This window comes from Tiliqua scincoides, chromosome 1 (assembly GCF_035046505.1).
Source record: "Tiliqua scincoides isolate rTilSci1 chromosome 1, rTilSci1.hap2, whole genome shotgun sequence".
Taxonomy (NCBI): domain Eukaryota; kingdom Metazoa; phylum Chordata; class Lepidosauria; order Squamata; family Scincidae; genus Tiliqua; species Tiliqua scincoides.
In genome coordinates this window covers 43,232,211-43,255,909 of record NC_089821.1, presented here as the reverse complement: position 1 = coordinate 43,255,909, position 23,699 = coordinate 43,232,211, and the positions used below count along the sequence as shown (strand labels likewise).

The window sequence follows — 23,699 nt, the reverse complement described above, 5'->3', positions numbered from 1 at the left end:
AGTGACTAGGTTTCAAGATGAGTCAAAATATATGAACCCAGGCTTATAAAACCAAGAATAGGATGCTCCTTTAACTTAGTATAGCACTTAGGCTACTCTACAGTAGCACTAGCTACTGACAGGGACCTGAATACCAGACATTCTTGAACAAATCATTTTTCCTGCTGTAGGACAGGAACAGTCATAACCAAACTCACAAATGATGAATGTGCTAGGACTGAGAGCACTTTTGAACATTAGCCTTCCAATCCTGAACATTTGTGCCAGCCAGCATGCCTGCAGTATTACATCATTGCAGCTGACATTTTGCTGGCACAGATCACTACATACACACATCCTGCTAGTAGCTCTTTGCTGATGCAGCAATTTGTGAGAGTAAAACACAATGTGGAGAGGTACTTCAGGCAGGCAAGAATCCAGTGTGTTTTTTTCATTTTTTCCTCCCTTATAGCAATGCCTTCACCTATTCCCCCTCTATGACAGGGGGAGTGATGGTTGAGAGAAATTGTAAGCTGAAGTGTTGACGACTGGCTAGTCACTATGAAGGTTAACCACCACTGCTCAAAGGGGCCAAAAAGCATATTCTTTCTATATAGAAGGCCTCAAGTGTAATGGCTGCTGTCTCTAACTAGGACAGTCCTCTGCTCCTGGCACTGGAATGCCACTGCCAGTTTGAGAGGTCATAGTGGACAGGTAGATGACCAGACAGCCTCTTCTACCCACTATGACTTCTTAGCTCACTGTATACAAATATTTAAATTTGCATAACATTGCAAAAGGAGAAACTTCCTCCTTGCACCTGGATGCACTGGCTAATCTTGAATCTCTCTCTCTCTCTGTGCCTAGTTTGCCTCACAGCTTACTTTGTGAGGATCAAAGAACAGCAGAAATCATGGATGTCACACTGACTTATATGGAAGAAGGGTAGACGAAAAGACAGAAAATAGTATCAGTGTAGTAATTTTTGTACTGATGTTTTAGCTAGGATGAGAATATTTTTCCTCTTTAATACATTAGCAAGAATTCCCAGAAGGCAAAGGACACTTAACTCCTTTTCATTGACTGACATTTTCTCTGCAAGCTTCTCCATTGTTGGGACAACTTTTGTGAACTGTTCCAAAAGCCTTTTCTGAAGAAAATACACAGTAAAAATTTGTTTTTCACACAAGCATCCCAACTCAGTTAATTATAGTTTAGTAGACAGAGGTTCATATGTTTTACAAACACTAATGTTTTACTTTCTTTTATTTAAATGCACTCCTTTTCTATTAAACTATTCAAAGTGGCTTGCATAAAACGCAAATAATAAAATTTAAAACTGGCAAGGACAATAAGAGTCTTCAACAAGGCCAAAGCCATTTAAGCAGAACAGAAAATGGCAGCAGTATTTTAAAATATTTATAGGCTACTTTCCAGTTAAAAATACCTCCTTTTCAGTGGCATAGCTAAGGGGTGCAGGGGGTAGCAGTTGCACCGGGCATCAAGCTTTGGGGGGCAACAAGCTGAGCTTGACACAAGTGACCAAAATTGTGAAAATCTTGGTATTATGAATAATACCATCATGTTATATATCATTGGAAAGGTAATTTAATGCAGACTAATCAGCATTGGAATATCTATATTCTGTCAAACGTTATGGCCAATTAAATAGAAAATGAAAACACAATTGCCTTATGGAACAAGGTAATAAGGAACAAGTGGATTTCTTTAACTCAAAACCAACCTATGAGACTGATTGTTCTGAGAGCCAGTGACATATTATCATGTTATTGACATGTTGCAATGACATGTTATGATACAGCATGAAACCAATAAGGTGTTAATATAGCTCTCATTTCCATGTATCATAATACAGTTACCCCTGCTAACTTGGTAAAAGGCACTTTCTCAAGTGGTGCCCCTCTTATAGTTAGCAAGGGGAGAATAACCATCTCTTTTCACTCCAGCACAGTTTCTTGAACCTATCAGGGGCACACTTTTTATTTATTAATTTGATTTTGTCAGAGGGGGCTACAAATCTTCTTTGACCCCAGATAGCAGATAGATGCCTTAGCTATGCCAGTGAGTGGGGGGAGGCAGCAGAGCAATTAGGTGGCAAGCTGCTGGGGAGGGAGGAGCTGGGTTTCTCCCAATTTTCACTTTTAAGAAGCCTGGGCATGACATCACTTCTGGTTGTGACATCATTTCCAGGGCAACATTCTGAGCTTGACACCAGGCTACATGATCATTAGCTATGCCACTGCTCCTTTTTAGTAAGTTAATGCGCAAATTTTTCTGGGACATATTACAGGACAAGTAAAAAATAGATCAAAATCTGATAAAATCACTATGGACTTATCTAGATCCCTGCTTTTTGCTTCTGAACATCATGGTAGTTCTGCCAGAAAGAGCAGTTACACAATGAGGAAATAGGAAAAACTCAGATAAGAACTATGGCTTGGGTACTAACCTACTCAAAGCTATCTGAATGAAATCCATGGCTCATTCAGAATACAAATGCAGGTATTCAGTCTCCAAATTTAAAGTACTCTCTCCTGACCCACATCAGTACTGTTCCCTATGTAAAGAAGGCACTGCAGATCTTTCTCTGCAGTATATCCCATTCATTTTAATGGACTGACATGTTTAAAATGCAGGCATTTCAATTTCTCATATTAGTAGAAATGTATTCAGTAGAACATGCAGTAATTTGTTTCTTTTTGCTACTGCTCTCTGGGGCCTGTGCATTTGCAGTCATCATATACAAACTTGTTGCAAGTAAGCTCGGAGACTGGAAGGCTGTGGGGCAGGGCATTTAAACCCAAGTAGATCCAGCACACCACTTACAGCAAGATCAGGAACACAGGTATTTCAGTTGAGAGTTGCCTATTTTTTGCTATGTAGGATGGAGTCTGCCTTCTGCCCATTAAGCAGCAACATTAATTGATAATTCAAGCGGTACATTGTGAACCAACTATAAAACAAGCATTTCAGACACAGAAACCAAATAAGGTTTCAACTGTGACAGGATATGTTGGAAACTTACTCAAAGCCAGTTAACACTGCCTGTTTAGTCCAATAGAGTTAATCTTCTGATTGTTACACACAATAGCAATCGCTACTAACAGTCCATTTTTACATGGATGAAGTTCTTTGCCTTGGCAGTTGAAGAGCAGAAGCAGCTCCATACTACCAACAATGATTTACAATTGCCCTCTCTAGTCAGAGAAGAAAAACAGAACCCTCCTATGTTACAGTTCATTAGGTTTCTACTGCGGATTCATGTATGCGTTCCATTGACCAAGATCATGTTTTAAACATTCTTTCCATGCTATTTATTCCAAATCACCATCAGCTGCAGTTTTAGGTTTGTAAATAGAGAAGCCAGAAGCAAGTGCTCAGTCGCAACTTCATATAAGCCTCAGCAATTCTGCTTTTTCATCCATCCTGCACTGAATTACATGATAGTTGGCACAACTGACTGCTTACTTTTTAAGTCAACATTTCCTCAGATTGGATTTTGCTGTGCCTAAGGAAATTTATGCCCATAAGCATCATGGGCATAAATCTCACTGTTCCGTTGTCCAACAACATTAACAGCTGAACCTCAAGTATGTTTACTCAAAAGTAAACCCCACAGAGCTTAATGGGTAACAGTGCATTGGACTGCAACCCAACTGGGATAGAAACTAAGGGAGTACAGGAAAGAGCAAGGGGCACATGAACTAGCCCATGAAGCAAAACCCAGGAATTATCATAATGCATACAGCCCAATCATATGGCTATTGATTCCAATGGTTCACAGTGTTCAGTGATGCTTTCATTCAAATATGCAGGCATAAGATTTCAGCCTTCAACTCTTCTATATTCTTGGAATATAAGATTCAAGGAATCAAGGATTCAAGGAATCTTGACATTTGGGGGAAGAGTCCTCCAAGACAGACATTAACTAATGAGCCTACATTAGTGTAGGAACAAACTGTAATGCATATACTTGTTGCTCCCCACCACCAAAAATGAAAATCTCTTAATAAGGTGATAGCAGAAACTTTATTTTAAATATAATGTAGTGACTGGTGCATTCCATCCATATTTACAAAATAATTTTATTTAAGTAGAATAGAAAAATCTCAAAAAGATACAAAATGAGCATTTCAAAAGATATAGTATTCACTATGTCTAAAATTATACTGCCCCATCTGAAGTTCTTTCACCAAAATACTGCAGAAAAATTGCTGGATTACTGGTATAGAATTGATTTAGTAACTTCTTTCGTTCTTTGGCAGTTAAGTTGGAGTCCTCATCGATAGATTTTAACAAAATTATGAGTTCATCTTTTGTAGTCCTCTCAGTACTACAGCGATACTCACTTTCATCAAGCCTCTGGCAAAAAGTGTAACCTAAAGACAAGCACAATGGGTTTTTAATACATGTAGTTATACAGCCGATTCATCTCCATACTGCTTCACATCTATTAGCTGTGCAATCTACACAGCAGCCTTGGATGGGGCAACAGTACTATCTGCATTTTAGAGATAATGGGCAAGGCAGAGGACATTAAACCAGTCATTGCTTATGCTTTGCCTGTCTACAAATAACCTTCCCTCCCTCTGTTGTCTCTCATCTCAATATCCAGATTGAAAGCCGCTTGGGGCAGGGACCCATCTTTTCACTCTATGAAGACCTCCACCATGTATGTCAATGGAACTAGATATGTAAATAAAGTTCTTCATCCCTAATTACCTACTTAACACAAGATATAGTTTGATTCCAAGACCATGTTTGCCTATGATCACCTAATACGCTCAGGGTTGATAAAAGATTTGAACCAGATTTTTCAGCTGATGATCTTCATCGGGGCCTCCAAAGTCCAGCCCACAGGCCAGATCTGATGCGCCAGAAAATCAGCTTCGGTGCTATGATGGCAAAGCCTTGCCATTCCGCCCTGCAGCCTCTTGTCTTCATGCCCAATCTTTGCAGAAGCTCATGCCAGACAGCCACTCCCCCTGAGAAATTGGGGCACAGAGCCTTCTGGGGCAGTGTGCAGTGGAAGCAGCTGCCCAGTGTAAGGTTCTGCAAGGATCAGACACCAAGAGAGGAGGCTGTGGGGCAGAACGGCAAGGCTTTGCCACCGCTACACCTGGATCGATAATCCTGGTGGGTCAGTTTGAGATCACTGCTCTTAACCATTACAGCCATTTTCTTCTCAGTCTAATATATTTACTTTTGTAAGCACGGAACAATGTTTGACTGACCCAGTGCATCACTATCCAAATCCCTGTCTGACGAGGTCTAATCCTATATTAAAAATTTCAGGATCACTGTATTCACAATTGGATCACTCTCTGTACTAGTTTACAAAAAGACAACTGGGTAAGACACAATTTTGTATTAAGACATAGAATAACTCAGGTTTACAAGGCATTTCTTCAGAAGCAGAAGTTAGAGTGATAGTTACCAGTTTTCAGGTTGGAATCTCTCCCTTGCTGCATGGCCACAAGCTTGTCACTAACCATTTTATGCAAGGTCCCTGGGATCTTGAGTAAAATAATTTATAAGTTACTTTAAATCAATAACATTTAAGTAGAACAATTTTTTTAAAATAAGCTTTCAGGCACTTACCTTAAAAACATCTTTTTGATGGTCCACCAAAAACAAAACCAGAAGATCAGTTTTTCCTTTACATAACACTTTGTTGTTGACTATGGCTTTAGAAAAAGTTCTCTTCACAATCATTCGGTTGTCACTCTACAAAACAGATTTTTTAAAATCTTTTTTGGTTTTTTAAACCAATATCTAGTTCTTCATTTGCCACACAAACACATATCCTTCAATTTCAATATATATAATTTTCAGCATATAATTTGCTTCATGAAGTCCACTGTAAACTAGAGAGAGGGTCATATAGCTTAAATTTGCAAGTGATCCCAATCACTGTGTTAAAACAGATAAGCCTTGTATCACATTTATATACAAATACATTTAAAATCACACCCGAAGGGTTTCTTCCAATATACTTTAGTGGTGAGAGCGCTCCTGTGGTATAGTTCCTTCCTGCACTATATTTGTTATCAAATTCCTTCCTGAATTTGATAAAATTAATGTTAATTCAATGTTCAAGGGTTTGAAGAGAAGCCAACACTATGGCTTCTCATTTTAGCATTGCTTCAGTTCTTAGGAAGGCAATTTGACATATGCCCTTACCATATCTCAGATTTTTAACGCCAATAGGATGGGGCCCGCATGCAATCAAACTTGCCTCAGTTTGCAGTTTTAGCTCAGAATTCTGAGCTACAACAGCCATGAAGTAAAGCAGCCTCCTGAACTCCTCTCTTGTTGGGCTATCCAGTAGCTTCAAGTAGAGCTGAACAGCTTCCAAAGCCTGATCAGTCTTTCCATTCACTAAAACAAAAAAGAACTATGCAGTTTATGATGAACACCCACATTGCAGTGCTTTTCTATTTAAATACCAAAAACTCCTGTCACCACAGCTTGTCCAAGCCTATTTGTAAAACCACCGTCAGAATTCACCATTAAGCTACAGTATACAAATTTTTAAAAAAGATTTTACTCCATAAATCTGAATACAAGAAGTAGTCATTTGCTGAGGAATGTCACCAATTGCCTAAAAAGAGGAGATATCTTTGTCTTAGAGTCTTTGTTCCCGTTCCTTAACCAGGATTCTATACAAGTTGCCTTGCTGTAAAGATCACCCATTTCCTGCAAGAGCTGTCCTTCTGAGGTATTCCCTTATTTAGTATTGAGACACCGATTTAAGACACAGGATGTGCCCTGAACTATAGGGGGCAAAGAACCAATACAGAGGGCCAGCCACTTAACCGCCATCAAGCACCACACATAGCAACAAATATAAATATTAGATATTCTACCCATGAGAGTCAGCTGAAAATTAGTCCTATGCTCCTTTCAGGACAGCATATACAATACCTTTATAAGCACACTAGTCTTAGCTTCCCTATGTCATAGCAGAAACCAAAAACTACAGGTGCACCCCATATCCATGGGGGTTCTGTTCCAGAACTCCCTGCAGATACCTGAATCTAAGGCAAGATCCCGAGGATCAAGTCACTAACGGGGATGCAGGAACTGGGATGCACTCACCAATCCCTGCAGCAGCCATCCTGGGGTGCGGGGAGCCCCAGCTTGCTAGAAGTGAAAGTGGAACAATTGCAGTTTGCGGTTTTCTGGTTTTGCGGAAGTGGAGTGCAATTGCTCCACTTTCACTTCTAGCAAGCTGGGGAGCCCTGCAGTCGCTTGCACAGGACTCCCCTCACCCCATGCAGGATGGCCGCTGCAGGGACTGGTGAGTGTGCCCCAGTCCCTGCAGCCCCCCCCCCCCCGAGTGGCACAATCCTGGGAATCGCATCACTGTCTTCCCCCGCAGCCTCCTCCCACCCCCACAAGGACTTATAGTGGTGCAAACTCTCCATGAGAGTTTGAAAACCGCTGATCTAAGGATATGAAGGACACCTACCTCCATCCTCCAGAGGTGAGCAATGTCCCAAAGTTCTCCAAGCCCAAAAGATGCCGCAGACATCTATCCATGTCCTCTGCTGGGCTCAGACTGAGCCGTAAAAGTAAAAAATGTCACTTCCAGTTTTACAGAAAAACCAAAGTGACTTTTTTGCCTTTAAGGCTCAGTCTGAGTCCATAAAAACCGCATATGTTTATAGCCTCTGCTGGGCTCAGAGGATCCTCGCCTCACAACGCTCCCCTCGCCTCCAGAGGGGGTATGTACTGGGGCATGCATGGGGGGCCCTGCGGACCTGATCTGTGGATAAGTGAATCTGCAGATATAGGGACCCCTGTCCTTAAGAACATAAGAATAGCTCCACTGGATCAGGCCATAGGCCCATCTAGTCCAGCTTCCTGTATCTCACAGCAGCCCACCAAATGCCCCAGGGAGCACACCAGATAATAAGAGACCTGCATCCTGGTGCCCTCCCCTGCATCTGGCATTCTGACATAACCCATTTCTAAAATCAGGAGGTTGCACATACACATCATGGCTTGTAACCCATAATGGATTTTTCCTCCAGAAACTTGTCCAATCCCCTTTTAAAGGCATCCAGGCCAGATGCTATCACCACATCCTGTGGCAAGGAGTTCCACAGACCAACCAGACACTGAGTAAAGAAATATTTTCTTTTGTCTGTCCTAACCCTCCCAACACTCAATTTTAGTGGATGTCCCCTGGTTCTGGTGTTATGTGAGAGTGTACAGAGCATCTCTCTATCCACTTTATCCTTCCCATGCATAATCCTCCCCATGCATACATACATAATTTTGTATGTCTCAATCATGTCCCCCCTCAGGCGTCTCTTTTCTAGGCTGAAGAGGCCCAAACGCCGTAGCCTTTCCTCATAAGGAAGGTGCCCCAGCCCCGTAATCATCTTAGTCGCTCTCTTTTGTACCTTTTCCATTTCCACTATGTCATAACAACATAAGAACAGCCCCACTGGATCAGGCCATAGGCCCATCTAGTCCAGCTTCCTGTATCTCACAGCGGCCCACCAAATGCCCCAGGGAGCACACCAGATAACCTCATACTGGTGCCCTCCCTTGCATCTGGTCTTCTGACATAGCCCATTTGTAAAATCAGGAGGTTGCGCATACACATCATGGCTTGTACCCCGTAATGGATTTTTCCTCCAGAAACTTGTCCAATCCCTTTTTAAAGGCATCCAGGCCAGATGCCGTCACCGCATCCTGTGGCAAGGAGTTCCACAGACCGACCACACGCTGTGTAAAGAAATATTTTCTCTTGTCTGTTCTAATTCTCCCAACACTCAATTTTAGTGGATGTCCCTTTTTGAGATGTCCTTTTTGAGATGTCCTTTTTGAGATGTGGCGACCAGAACTAGATACAATACTAAAGGTGTGGCCTTACCATCGATTTGTACAACGGCATTATAATATTAGCTGTTTTGTTCTCAATACAAATGATCCCAAGCATAGAATTGGCCTTCTTTACTGCTGCCGCACATTGGGTCGACACTTTCATCGACCTGTCCACCACCACCCCAAGATCTCTCTCCTGATCTGTCAGACAGCTCAGAACCCATCAGCCTATATGTGAAGTTTTGATTCCCCCCCCCCCCACAATGTGCATGACTTTACACTTACTTACATTGAAACGCATCTGCCATTTTGCTACCCATTCTGCCAGTTTGGAGAGATCCTTCTGGAGCTCCTCACAATCACGTCTGGTCTTCACCACTCGGAAAAGTTTGGTGTCGTCTGCAAACTTAGCCACCTCACTGCTCACCCCTCTCTCCAGGTCATTTATGAAGAGGTTGAAAAGCACCGGTCCCAGGACAGATCCTTGGGGCACACTGCTTTTCACCTCTCTCCATTGTGAAAATTGCCCATTGACACCCACTCTTGTTTCCTGGTCTTCAACCAGGTCTCAACCCAGGAGAGGACCTGCCCTCCAATTCCCCAACTGTGGAATCCTTCTCCCAATATATAAAATCATCTTGTATCTTACCTAATTAGTTCCACCTAGTACCTGCTGACTGTGCTCATATTCAATTTTAAGATGGATGAAGGAATCTAGATACAATCTGGCTCAATGGATTCATCCATGTCCCACCCCACCCCCCGCGCGAAGGAATATAGCTATAGAAAGGGCCTCCTTACCCATTGTTAGCCTACTTTCTAGAAAGGTCTGAACACAGACTGACAATTTTGGTGCAAAGGACCCATCTTATAAAGCAAAACCTAATCTCAAAGACACAGCAGGGTAGAAACTGTGGGGTCAGTGAGAAAAGACACGAACTCCATGGCATAATAAAATTTTCCCAAAACTATACTATGTGGATGAGACATGATAGTTATAACACACCCACCATATTCCATAGCATCATGTCCAGAACCTAGTCAAATTAGGAGAAGGTTATGACAACTTTCTTCGACCACGGCTGCTTAAATTGGTTAAGGAGAAAAATGTCTCAAAGAATAGTAACCACTGCTCCTCAATTGAAGGGTTTATCACGCAGGTGTCAGGACAGGAGAGCTCTATTCAGACAATCCTTTGAAGATACAAAGGTCAAATACTTCCATAGTTCCCTATTCTCATGCATATTCAGTAAATTGCATTTGCTTTTCCAAGACAGGCAAAACCAATGAAGACAAGTCTACTGTCCTGACTTGATTTGTCCTTCCTAAAATAGTGTTACTTTAAAGTTAGCTGTAATGAGGTTTTGCATGTTCTCTCCCAGAATTGTGCTCCCCTCCAGCAGATTCTAGCTTTGATAAGTAGCTAGACTGCTGTTGGTTACCAGGATGAAGGAAAGTGGTGGTAAAAGTCACACAAACAAGCTGCATACTGCAGCTTGACCAACACTATTGTATTTTCCACTGGCCAAGCAAATACAGGTCCAACCTTGTTATACATGAATTTTTTATACGTAGATTTGACTCAACAGGAATGGCCACTGCAAATGAGAAGGAATCTGCTGATCCCTGGAGAAGGGGAAAGGCATCCCTTTAAAATCACAGTTTAAAAAACTGCTTTTCTTACTGTTGGAGACAGTCATACAAGTGATTACAGGTATAAGCTAATTATCCATGGATTTTTTACTATCTCAAAGCAATGAGAAGGGCCCTTTAAATTAAAGGAAAACAGTTTAACAATAGCCTCATTAATGCAAGAGAGGGCAGCCAGCTGACAATCCATCAATTAGTCTCTCACCAGGCTTCCCTCTGAGCTAGCAACCCCTCCCTTTCCCCTGAGCACATGAAAGAAAGATTTGCATTGGCATTGAAAGAAGTCACTTTGCATTGGTGAAGAAGGGTTGCAATGAAGCCTTTCTAAGCATCTGGAGAGAGACTGATTGAATTGTCTACTTAATGACTCTGTCTTGCATCACAAAGGTCAGCAAGGCTGTTTTTAAATTGCCCAGCAAAAGGACATTGTTTAAGTGGATGTGCTTTAATGTATTTTTGCCATCCAGGTGAGTTCTGGGAATGAAACCCTCTGGAATAATGAGACTCAACCTGTATACCATTCTGCTAATAAGTCTCAATCTAGGGTCTTTGAGAGCAAGGTAAAAAAAAGACTGCACAGATGGACCATGCCCTGCCAGAAAAACACAAAAATCAATACTATAGTCGCAGCCATCTAGTGTAGCAAGACCATTCACTACTGGTCATCAGGTCTGCTATTCCATTTCTTACTAAAGATTACCAACTTTGCTCTGTGGTCTGAAAATCTGTCCCACACCTGCAAGTCTCATTCACGCTCCAGGTATCTGTTAGCTGGGAAGTAATACCACAATTCATTTTGACAGATCACTGACAGACGAGTCATATGCAGACTATTAATTTACCCAAGCAACACTGCTTTTCAGCAACTTTCATTACACAAGGCAGCACTCCAGAATGTGCATCTAGTGTGCCATGAGATGACCAGCATGACAAACAGTAGCCATCTTCAATCTCCCAGTGACAAATTAAGAAAACTTGCCATGTGGTGATGCTAGAACAATTCCTAATGAGCACTCATACAATGAGGATTTGAGCCTGTGCTCTGCTATTTTTTATCTTCCCACTTGGGTTTTTGCCTTCATATTTTTCTCCCCTGCACTGTATGCAGTCTCATGAATACAAGGACTACTTTCTTCTGCCTGAGTGGTCCTGCTTTGCTGCTGTACTACTCAGCACAGGACTTCATTTTCCTTCTGGAGGCAATGTTGTATACCAGATTAAGTACCTAATCCTTCACTCATCTTTTTACTAGGCATTCTTTGCAACTACTTGCACTTACCTAGCAGCTCTGTAATTCCTGGATGGATATCAGGCGCATGCTTTAATAGTGGCTCCTTCTTTTGGTTATAGTATCTGCCAATGGCCTCAAACAGGAGCAGTTTTCCCACATGTGCTTTGTTAGGCCGATCAGGCAAACTTCGGCTGACGTCAACCACCATCTGATCGGGAAGATACTCCAAACAGTCTATTGCTGCTGACAGCCATTCGTCTGCTCTAGAAAATTAAAATTCCTACATCTTAAAAATCTGTGTGTTTTCTAAGACACTGGCACCAGGCCAGGTACATTTAGTTATGACAGAGTCCCATTGAGATTAGCAAAACAAGTGGAATCTCCCCATCTGCTGTGATTGTTACCAAAAAAATGTGGCAGGTCCTCTTGATTCTCTTGAATCAAACTAAATGTGACACAAGAGATCCAAATGAGGACCTACCACATTTTTTAAAAGGTCACACAACCTGGGAGGGGAAACAGTGTGTACCGTGTGCTCAACCCTGACTATGTCAAACACAGATTAAAAAATCAGTCCTAGCAGCTGCTATTCGAGATTCTGTTTTGAATGATTACAGCTGTCTTGCTCCACTTTCCTGTTAACTCTTTCCCTCCCCATGCTGGGATCCTGGTAGAAGTTACCTCCCATACCTCCAAAACAATTTATCTTCTGGGCAAGTAAAATATTGCATCCGTAAGTTAGCTTTTTGCCTTCTTACTCACACAGATCTAACTTACTGAGAGTCACCAAAAGCTTTCAGAATCTCTCGGTCCAAGTAATTGCCTGTGGTACTACTTTCACACTCCTGCTTGTATTGTGGAAAATTGGATCCTGTTTGCTGGTACTCAAGTAAAGAGTCTAGAAGTGGAAGGTCGATAAGCTGTAGGAGGCGGGCAATTGTTTGTTCTCTCCAGACTTCATTAATAACTGGGGGGAGGGGTGAAAAGCACAAGACGAACAGCAAGATCCAGTTAGTAATACTATAATTTATGGATCAAGAAATAACCCTACATCGCAGCATGTGTCTTCCAGACCAAGAGATTCAATATGTTACAGCAAGAATGCTTTGGAGGACAGACTTCCTGTTAGCATACTATCAGTTTACAAGTGCACTATAACCAGATTAAGAAAGCAAGCTGCAAGAAGAACTGCACTTAGAGATCCAAAATGCTTTACATTCTTTCTGGTGCAACTTGCAAGTGATCTTTTGCTGGAAAGGGAATTTGATCACATAAATCATGCTAATAAGGAGGCATAAAGAAAGGAGGCCTTGTTAAAAGCTTTGGAGCAGAAAACAATGGCACACTTAGCTTCAAGTACCTCCTTGCCATATCCAAGGGTCCCAACCCTGAAAGACAACAACTTGTCTGCTTGTTCTGTTTTCTAAGTAGTACTGAACTAGGTTTTCAGCTACAAGAAAAAAGTCAATATGCCATTTATTTTTTATTCAGCGGTGATAGCACCATACCCAAGCCTCTTATTTAAGCTAACTAGGTTTTTGAAGTAAGGTGAAATATGTTCTACTCTTTCTACATTTCTATACCACCCTTCCTCCAAAGAATTTAGGGTAGTGTACATGGTTCTTCCCCTCTTTTGTCCCCAGAACAACACTGGGAGGCAGGAGAGGCTGAGAGAGAGTGACTGGTGACCCAGGAAGCTTCATGGCTGAATGGGGATTTAAACCTGGTCTAAAGTCCAGCTCTCAAACCACTACATCATCCTGGATCTCAAAAGTGTTTATCATTGATAGTCAAGCTTTTTGGCAAGAGCACCACAAGGCCAAAAGTTGGAGGGAGCATTACCGTTGTATACACTATAGTAAATATGCATTCCTGACCTCTTCCTGTACTTTGAGATAGTTTTACCTCAGGAGAACACACCACACAGTATGCTCCTTTCACTATGAGTGCTATCATTCATAACCAATACTACAGAAGAATGCTCAGTTTACAAGTTCCTCCTGCTTTAAAGCCAGGCACTCCCTCTGGGCTGCAAGCAATTATTGTCTTTATGTCACTTACCTTGGCGAGACAAACTTGAAATGGCGCTTACTTGAGGAGAACTGACAGGCTTTAGACTCAGGTTTTCCAAAAGACTCTCCAAGCTTTCAGACTTCACTGGAGTTGAGGTAAGCAAGCCTCTTTTTTCTTGTCTGAAATAAGAAGACTGGATGATCCAAGTGCCTGTACTATAACCAGAAAGGTGCTGATAACCATGTTAACCAGTAAAAGAGTCCAGGGGGACTCAAGACCCACAAGCATATTCACTCAACAACAATTCTAATGGGATCATGCTTGGAAAAAGTGCTAGGCTTCTTGTTTATTTTCTGCTCATTCAGCGCTACCCAGCCTCAAGAAAGAGAGGCACTTTCATTGCTTCTCCATTCTCAAAAAGCCCACACATTTGGAAGACATCACTAATTTCTCAGAGAAATCCAGATTTCTAAGGCTGTAGCAGGTACAAGTCTGTCAACATTTCTGCTTCTTCACACGTATTCTGTTGCTATTCTTGACAGATAAATATTTTTTCTTCTTAGCCATGTGCCATATCACACTATGTCTTCAGCTCACAACAGAATCTGTTTTGATTAAGCTGTGCATCTCACAACCTAATTTACATTAATAACCAAATACATAGTTCCATGAAATCACATATCCTACTAGTATTTAACAGCAAGACACAACAGGACAAAAATTCATTTATTTCACTACAGTTACACACACTACAGCCAAATGAGGCCTCTGTTTACTCAGGACAATTGGGATGGTATTTATTAAGTCTCAGGAGCAGGAAGCACATTAGTAATCATAAGCCTTGCACTACTTATACAAGATTACACCCTCCCTGATATGGATACCCTGGGTGCATTCTCAAAGTCACCAATGTATTAGAATATCATTTTACCAAAGAACACAGCAAGAGGAAGACCCAATCTTTATAATTCTACCATGCAACTCCTTGCAAACATGTTTGTTGAAAAGTGGTATACAGTGTGCCCTCCTTATCCACAAACTCTGCAACTGGATTTCAGTATCTGCAGATGCCAAGCCTCAGCTCATAAAGCCTCCCAGACATTTCTGGTGGTGTCCAGGAGGCCTTCCAAGGCCAGGGAAGGCCTTGCACCTGCGACCCAGAAGTAACTTCCAGTTCACATCTGTGACTTCCAATTGTGTCCAGGAGACCTTCTGAAGACACTGCGAGGCCAACATGACCTCCGGAGGGCCCAGTGTGGCCCCCCAGGTGACTCCTGCAGAGCTGCGACCCTGGCCTCCCATGCATTTCATTATCTGTGGATTTCTGTATCCATGTGAGTTGTGGAATCAACCCTCTGCTGATACAGAGTATAAAAGTTCTTAAGAATAATGTCTTGAGAAAATGAACACACTCATAGCCAACAGCTAGGAGACAGTCTTCTTCTGCCCAAGGGTTGATTTGATAACCGCAAATGCAATGGCTTTGATCAAAAGTAAATTAGTCACATTAAGTCCTATCAAACACAGAGGGAATAAAGGGCAGCCAAAATCATCTTCTGTTTGGGAACATTACACAACAGCCATTTGCACTTTGCAACAGTTATTTTAAGGATTTAAACAAACAAACTGGGGAAGCATTCACCACTTTTTCCTATTTGCAAGTACTGTACACTGTTGGAGCTTTATGAAAAGAACTGACTGAAGAAAGACTAGAAACTTAGCCATTACAGCAGAATATGACTGGAACGAAGGATATGGAGAACAAAAGAGAAGCCAGGAACATGCTTAGCTGTAGGTCGGAATTGTGGCTGTTTTTGTTCCTGTGCTATAAATTCAATTCACCAGAAAGACAGCAATCTGACAAGATAACCAAGCAGCTGAGCTGGAGTCTGAGTCCGAGTCCAAAAATACCACGCCAAAGTCTAACTGTATCTACTGAGACAGATTGGTTTTCATTTATTCACACACAGATGTTGGAGCTCTGTTCTATTTCGAAGTGTCAAATGTCTCTCAGCCAGCAGTGCTAGTGCTATACGCCAGCCTGTTCTTCCGGGTCTTCACTGAAGGCTCTTTTCCAGGTGCTACTCCCTTCTGAGGATAGGTGGGTACAATTGGGAGACAGGGCCTTGTCTGTAGCAGCACCCAGCCTATGAAACACTTTCCCCAGGACATTTGGTCAACTCATTCTTTGTTAAGTATAAGATAATCCAGTGCTCCCAAACTTATACTTACATGACATATTTTGTTGCATTTTACTGGTGTTATTGCTTATTCCATTTTTTTTTTAAATTCATAGCTTTGGGTTTAGTTGCCTTTGAAGTTTTTATGCTGAAAGGCAGGATATTTTAAGAAGATTTTTCCCGATCAAGCAAGGGCAGTATAAGAATAAGAACCAGCTTTAGCCCATTTACCCATTTTGCGAGATGAAAACTCCTCTTGCAAACAGGAGCAATAGTGCTGGGTGCATGATTGCTGGGGTAGCAAACCCCAATCCAGGACTAAGGGATGTGCTCACAAAGCCCCAGCCAAATAGTCAGCAACAGCACTAACATTTTTTTGAAAAAAAAATGAGTAATTTAACCTTTCCCTTTTACACTCATCACAGAGCAGAGATGAGAGCAAGTTCCACAAGGAATCATAGGTTAGGAAGTGTGGTCTGGAGGTCAAACTGACACCTTGCCTGACAAAGCTAAGCAAGATCAGCTTAGGTTTTGCCTTGAATGGGTGACCAGAAGCCACTAGCTAGAGGTGAAGAAATGTGGAGGAGTCAACTGGCAAGAAATGGATAACATCCTGAGGACTGTTTTGCAGCTGCCTGTGGAAGCTTGGAAAGCACAAGAGCTATGCAGCCAGGATGATGACTGGAAACATCTGGAGAAATGGAGGGCTCTATGAGTTTAACACTTGAAAGTGAACCCATTTGAAAAAATGGGGCTTGTCATCAGCTTGCCTATGTAAACTGCTTTGAGTCTGCAAGACTCAACTCTTCAACAAGAGCAGTAAATAAGTCTTCAGTTTCTGGAGGAAAAATCCATTACAGGTTACAAGCCATGATGGGTATGTGCAACCAACCACCTGATTTTAGAAATGGGCTATGTATCAGAATGCCAGATGCAAGGGATGACACCAGGATGCAGGTCTCTTGTTATCTGGTGCGCTCCCTGGGGCATTTGGTGGGCTGCTGTGAGATACAGGAAGCTGGACTAGATGGGCCTATGGCCTGATCCAGTGGGGCTGTTCTTATGTTCTTGACCATGAAGCAGCTTGTGTGTGGTTTTGCCATTCCATAGCTGGACCCCCTCCTTTTGTAAGCTCTATGTGTGGATTTATTAATTCCATGCATTGGCTGCAACAAGTCCAACTGACTTTAGGACCTTTTCAAAGTATATAAAGGAACAACCACACTTTTCTGGTCAGTGTTAAACTACGCACAACATGAAATGGAACTTGCTTCCCTGTACATATGCTTAGGATTAAAGCCTTGTAAATCAAACCTATATATGTTTATGTAGTGGAAAGTCCCACCAAAGGCAGGGCAACTTAATTTCAAGTCAGCAATCAGGCCGTGTGTAAGCTAGGACAACAAGTCACTACACAGTCCAAAATGCTTCAGGTGGAACTTACCTTTGGCGTATTAAAGGGGCAGACTCTTTCCCAAAGGGACTATCCACTTGGTTAAGTGCATTTGGGAATCTGTAGAGGCTGCAGCTGTTATCTTCAAACACAGACCGTTTGTCTTTTCCAAAAACTTTGGTAGAAACTGCTTCAAAAACTTTGTAGTCCATCAGTGCCTGACACACTCTCACAACTTTAGTCCTGGAAATATCCACGTCACCAAAGTATTTGTTGTGGAGCAGGTGAGCATAGACAACATCCACTGCATCAGAGCCAATGAAACAATTGTTATAGCATTTGAGGTTCAGGCGCCGCTTTTTCACCTCAACTTGGGTCTGAAGTGCGTTGATAATGCTGCTCCAAACATATGTGGCTCCAAATGGTCTCTGTGCCAAGCTGAAGCCTAAAAACAAACAATGCAAGAGAAGCTTCAGCACAGCGACAGTCCAAAAACAAAACTATGAACTTCCCTAAAAATGCTGGCCTTCTTCCAAAAAGGGTGTATGATTTGTTAAGGTATTATAAACCTGCCTATGGAATTGTATCACCTCTTTAGGGGGTGGCACTAATGTCTTCCTCTAGTGGCAGATACAGGGGAATATGATAGTTATGCCCTACACCTCCAAAGAATGAAGTGCAGATTCACCATTTAGTCAAGTTGTAAGCTGCACACATATGTATACAGTCGTGCCTCAGTATCCGCAGGGGTTCTGTTCCCGGCACCCCTGTGGATGACAAATCCTGAAGATAATGAGATCTGCAGGTCAGGGCATGCCATACCTCTGAACATGACCAGAGCTGTGCTCCAGTCACATCCTGAGACCTTAGAAGTTACTTCTGATTGCCTCCCCCAAAACAGAAGTGACAGTCTAAGGCCTCCTGGAGGCCTCAAAACATCCTCCAGCTAGAAATAGATTGTAATAGACCCATGTCAGGGAGAGACAAGGTGAGAGCATACAGGTATACATAGTTGATCCCAGGTATATTAGGAAAAAAAATTGCTGGTCTTGATACTTTGAGAAGCACTGCAGTTAGCTCACTGGAAAGCAAGTTTCCTTAACCATACTGGAAGCTGTTGAATCACAGGAGTAGCATTTGCCTTCTTTGATGCATCATCAAGCTGCTGATTTGTATTCACCTAAACAAGATCTGCATATTTTCTTCCTCTGTCATTTGCAGCTAATGAGTTCCTGGGTTACAAAGTGCTATCATCACTTGTGATGTGACCAGCAAGTGCTGGTCATCACTTGCTTAATGATATTATTTCCTGCTCTCAGCAGGTACCATGAATGCTAATTTTAGCCCATTGTATGAAGTTTGACACCCCTGTTCTAGATGCTTTAGTACCATACAGTGTTGGTGACATTTTGAGCTTAGGCCCTCAGATACTTTCTTTTGTGGGGCCTTGGGCATGGCCACGCATGACACACAAAGCTTTTTCTTTCCCTTATGCAGGTGAAGAAGCTTCTCTCTCCCTCTTCAATATGTCTGTGATTCCCTCTAACTTGCCTATTATCATTGGTGATGGTATTGCTGGACCAGCTGATGGAAATGAGAGAGAAAAAATGCCTGAATGATTTTCACATTGACTGTTCCTAGCCCAAACCATGCTCATTATATTGTTTCCCAGGAAGCAAGATCCCTGCAAACAATTAGCTGGGGAGGCAGAATCATTGCAAGCTTCACACTGATCCTCCCACTTATTTTCATCTCCCTCCCCACCAGTCAAGTTTATTCTTCAAGGTCCAAGATCCCCAAAGCAAACAAGAAAGCAGGCAGTGACAGAGCAATGAGCTTGTGGGCCCAATCCTATTCAGATTTCCAGCATTGATGCAGCTGTGCAAATGGAGTTATGTGCTCCATCTTGCACTGGAGGGGCAGTCACAGAGGTCTCTTCAACATAAGGGGATGTTTGTTCCCTTATCCCAGGCTGCATTGAAGCTGGAAAGTTGGATAGAATTGGGCCCTGTGTCACTCCACTGTTGCTCTACATAAAGTTGGGCACAAGGATGCTTCAGAGGTAGAGCAGGCAGACTCAATGCTCAACCTACTATTCAAGTAGTCTATTCAACCTACAATAATAATAACCTACTACTCAAGTATTATTATTAAATACTGTTAATAATAATAATTAATAACCTGGTCATCCTTTGATGACTCCTATAATACTGGGTACAGAGCCTGGATTGGAATGGTAGAAAATTGACTTTAAAAACATGAAAGACTGTCAGTAAGGTTTAAAAGGTCTGCTGTTGCATATAAGCAACATAAAAACTCCAAAAATAAAAGTGCAACTGCAACCTAAAAGCATTTGTTGTTGCACCATTTGTACCTTATAATTATAACAGAGCCATCCCACACAGGATGACTGTGTTTTGTTTTTCTTACAGCAGATGCCTTTGGCATGCTTACCTAGTACATATGGTCATTAAACTACTAGCAACAAGAAGCATGAAAAACGAGATGGCCACAAATATGATTATTCCTCAGGATTGTATATATATATGATACATGTCCCCTGACATAAAGGGGGTAAAAGGCTCTCCTGGGCCCACTGAAACATGATTCTCAGTACTATGCAACCAAGGTAGTACAATTTGAGTGCCTATATACTTTTTTTTATTCAAGGAGAAATTGCATATTTATATTTTATTTAAAAAGTGTAGCTAACAATAGTACTTCTTACTATTGGTGCTAAATAACCCCCACCACAACTGTGTTCATTAGCAACAGCAAACTGGAGCAGATTCTCAATGGGCAACACAAAGTGGGAAGACAATACACGCAATCCCTAGTAAAAAGTTCACAAGAGGCCTATTTTTACACTTTCATCTGTGTAAACATCCCATAGGAATCTCATAGCAAAGGTGCAGCTCCTCATACTTGTTGTAAACAGCAATTTAGCCATGTGCAAGAAAGAAAGGCATGCAATATGCCCATTAACCCCACTTCTGCCCCCCCCCATCTATAGGTGAACAATTCACACCCAAAATAAATGAAAGCTTTGGCTGGATCAGATGCATGAAGCAAAATAGTTGGATTTTTGTTTTGTCTTCTCCTTTCCCCCTTGAATAAATGTTCTTAAAGAGGCACCAGCCAACCTTTGAAATAGTCAACGAGGGAAGCAGCCAACCAGCTCTGCACTAGTCAGAGTCTAGCCTGCCCAGGGTCAGGAAACAAATATGCCAGCGCTGGGAGGAGGGGTGGAAAGCTAGCAGAAGCACAGAGACCTCTGGCCAGCCAGGCCCCCGAGGCAAGGACTTCACCTGCAAGCCCCCTCAAGCGATGGAGGTGATAGCAAAGGAGTCACAGTCAGCCAGCCAGTCCCCTCCCCACCCGAACAGGGGCAGCCACGCTCAAGGCCACTGCAGGGTGACCTTCCAGCAAGCCGTGTCCCCAGCAGGGCAGGTTAGAGGGCAAAGACATCAGGGCCTGCTCGATCCAAGCAGGAGTCCACCCAGCCCAGCGTTCCTTTCTCCACGGTGGCGAAACATAGGCGGGGGGAACTTTCTTCTCCCCCACCCTACCCTACCCTACCCAAGCAAGCCCACCCGAATCCCTGGCGTCCCACAGTCTGCAACGACCCTGGAGGGCGCGTCCCTTAAGCGCAACAAGCCAGAGGGGAGCAGGGCGCACGTGTCTCTGTCCTGAGAAGGTGCCCTCCTCCAACGCTTCCTTTCTCTCCCTCTCTCTCTTTATGGATGCACCTGACACGGGCTGCAAGCCCAGCCACACTTTCCTGGGAGGAAGCGCCATTGACTCTGATGGGACTTGCTTCTGAGTAGACAGGCGTAGGATGGGGCTCTGAGGCTGCAAGCCTAACCACTTTCCTGGGAGAAAGCGCCATTGACTGATGGGACTTGCTTCTGAGTAGACAGGCTTAGGACGGGGCTCTCAGACAGGTGAGCCTGCAGCTCTTCTCCAAGCTCACCGAGTTCCTCTCCGCAGCGCTTCCCCATCCCTGGTCTTCCCCACGCGCACCACCCCACCCCAGTGCCAACCCTTCTTCTCCAACCCACCCTCAACGAGCAGCTCAGCTGAGAGGTTCCCTCCGCAGCGCTGCCCCGCCGGGACCCACCTGGTCCTCCCACCCCGCTGCCAGCCAGCCAGCCAGCCAGCCCACCCACCCTCAGCGGCTAAGGCGAGCAGCCCCGAGCCCACCTGTACCTGGGGGCTTGTTAGCCGGGCTGTACACGGCGCAGAGATTCAAAGCTGCCGCCTTCTCCTTCACCGTAGCCATCGCCCGCCGCTTCCCACCAGCGCATCCGCCCGAGTGCCTTGGAGCGCCGCTGCCTGCGAGTGGACTTTTCCCGCGAGGAAATGGGCGGCGCGACGGGCAGCGGGCGCCCCAATTGGCCCGCGTTCCGTGCGAGGGCAGCGCTGCTCTCCGCCGTCAGAGTTGGGGTGGCTCTAAGGTTGCAACCCTAAGTAATGGACCCACCTGGGAGTAAGAGCCATTGCATTCAGTGGGGCTGAGTAGGCATGCCTGAGAGACTAACAGCCCAATCCTATCCACACTTCCCTGGGAGTAAGCCCCATTGAGTCTAATGGGACTTACTTCTGAGTAGACGTGCAGAGGATTGGGCTGTTAGAGCATGTCTACTCATTGTTTTTAATCCTTACTGGGCTGGGTTGGAGCACCTCCCTTATGAGGAAAGGCTACAGCGTTTGGGACTTTCAGTCTAGAAAAAAGGTACCTGAGGGGGGTGGAAAATCTGAGAAACATACAAAATTATGCAGGGCATGGATGGAGTGGACAGAGGGGATGTTCTTTTCCCTCTCAAGCAACACCAGAACCAGGGGAACATCCACTGAAATTGAGTGTCAGGAGAGTTAGAATAGACAAAAGGAAATATTTCTTTACCCAGTGTGTAATTAGTCTGTGGAACTCCTTGCCACAGGATGTGGTGATGGTGTCTGACCTGGATGCCTTTAAAAGGGACTGGACAGATTTCAGGAGGAAAAGTCCATCACAGGTGACAAGCCATGATGGGTATGTGCAAACTCCTGGCTTTAGAAGTAGGCTACCTCAGAATGCAGGTACCCAGTGGCATAGCTAATGAGCATGTAACCTCCTGCCAAGCTTAAAATGTTGCCCTGGAACTGATGTCACACCTGGAAGTGACATCGCACCCAGGCTTTTAAAATGAAAATAGGGAGGACTCCACCTCCTCCCCCCAGCAATTTGCCACCCAATTACTCTGCTGCCCAGTTATTGGCATAGCTAAAGCATCTATCTGCTACCTGGGGTCAAAGATGATTTGTAGCCCCCCACAGACAAAATCAAATTTAATTAAGTAAAAAAATTAAAAGTGTGCCCCTGATTGGTTCAAGGCACTGTGCTGGGGTGAAGAGGGATGTTTATTCTCCCCCTGCGAAGGGGCACCAGTTGAAAAGTACCTTTTTACCTAGTTAGCAGGGGTATGATACATGGAAATGAGAGCTGACTCATATTAACACCTTATTTGTTACATGCTGTATCATAATAACATGTCATTGGCTATCAGAACAATCAGTCTTGAGTTGTGGAAATTCATTTTTTGTTCCATAAGGCAGTTTTTCATTTTCTGGTTAATTGGCCATAACTTTTGACAGAATATAGATATTCCAATGCTGTTTCTTTCATTGCATTCTGTATTAAATTACCTTTCCAATGATATATAACATGATGGTATTATTCATACATACCAAGATTTTCAAAATTTTGGTCACTTGTGTCAAGCTCAGCTTGTTGCCCCTCTAAAGCTTGATGTCTGGTGCAACTACTACCCCCTGCACCTCCTTAGCTATGCCACTGAGCTATGTACCTTGTTGTCTTGTGCACTCCCTGAGGCATCTGGTGGGCCACTGTGAGATACAGGAAGCTGGACTAGATGGGCCTTTATCCTGATCCAGCTGGGCTCTTTTTGTGTTCTTATTTTTATCTGTTGTTGCACACTAGATCCCTTCCAAGGGCAATCTGACTAAGAGAGAACACAGGTGCTCTCCCACTATGGGTACTAATAACCCAGCAAGGGTAGGGTGATTGTGAATCACCATTACTGCTATTATGCATAACCACTCTGCCTGTTTTATATACACTAAGGCTGTAATCCTGCACACACTTTCCTCCTGGGAGTAAGCCAATGGGGCATACTTCTGAGTAGACATGCATATGATTGTGGTGTTAGCCCCCAACATACCTACTGGTTTTGTTCCAGAGGTCTCTGTCCAGAAATGGGAACATACCTAGGAACCTAGGTACCTAGGAAAAGCCGGCTCTTTGCCAGCCCAGCACTAGAACACCTGAACAAAAACAACACAAAGGACATTAAGCACAACTGTCCAGAGCTCGGATGTCTGGAACTCA

At 43.3% G+C, this 23,699-nt stretch overlaps 1 protein-coding gene across 1 annotated transcript; it reads right to left on the bottom strand.

The window, feature by feature from the left end:
• Positions 1-4,164: 4,164 nt before the first annotated feature.
• On the bottom strand, positions 4,165-21,590 carry DEPDC7 (DEP domain containing 7). The gene is made up of 9 exons (XM_066638404.1): positions 21,518-21,590; positions 17,360-17,753; positions 13,784-13,914; positions 12,500-12,689; positions 11,771-11,985; positions 6,239-6,381; positions 5,602-5,727; positions 5,438-5,516; positions 4,165-4,379 (listed from the first exon to the last, which is right to left on the bottom strand). The coding sequence occupies exons 1-9, from the start codon at positions 21,588-21,590 to the stop codon at positions 4,165-4,167; spliced, it is 1,566 nt and encodes a 521-aa protein (XP_066494501.1).
• Between the last annotated feature and the right edge of the window lie 2,109 nt (positions 21,591-23,699).

What these genes read in the sequence shown, in the direction of transcription:
- DEPDC7 (XM_066638404.1), bottom strand. Translation starts at nt 21,590, where the DNA reads ATGGCTACGGTGAAGGAGAAGGCGGCAGCTTTGAATCTCTGCGCCGTG. An exon ending in AGCTAAAACTGCAAACTGAG is followed by an intron (nt 5,728 to 6,238) that starts GCAAGTTTGATT and finishes TCTGTTTTGTAG; the next exon opens with AGTGACAACCGAATGATTGT. An exon ending in AGATTCCAACCTGAAAACTG is followed by an intron (nt 4,380 to 5,437) that starts GTAACTATCACT and finishes GCTTGTCTTTAG; the next exon opens with GTTACACTTTTTGCCAGAGG.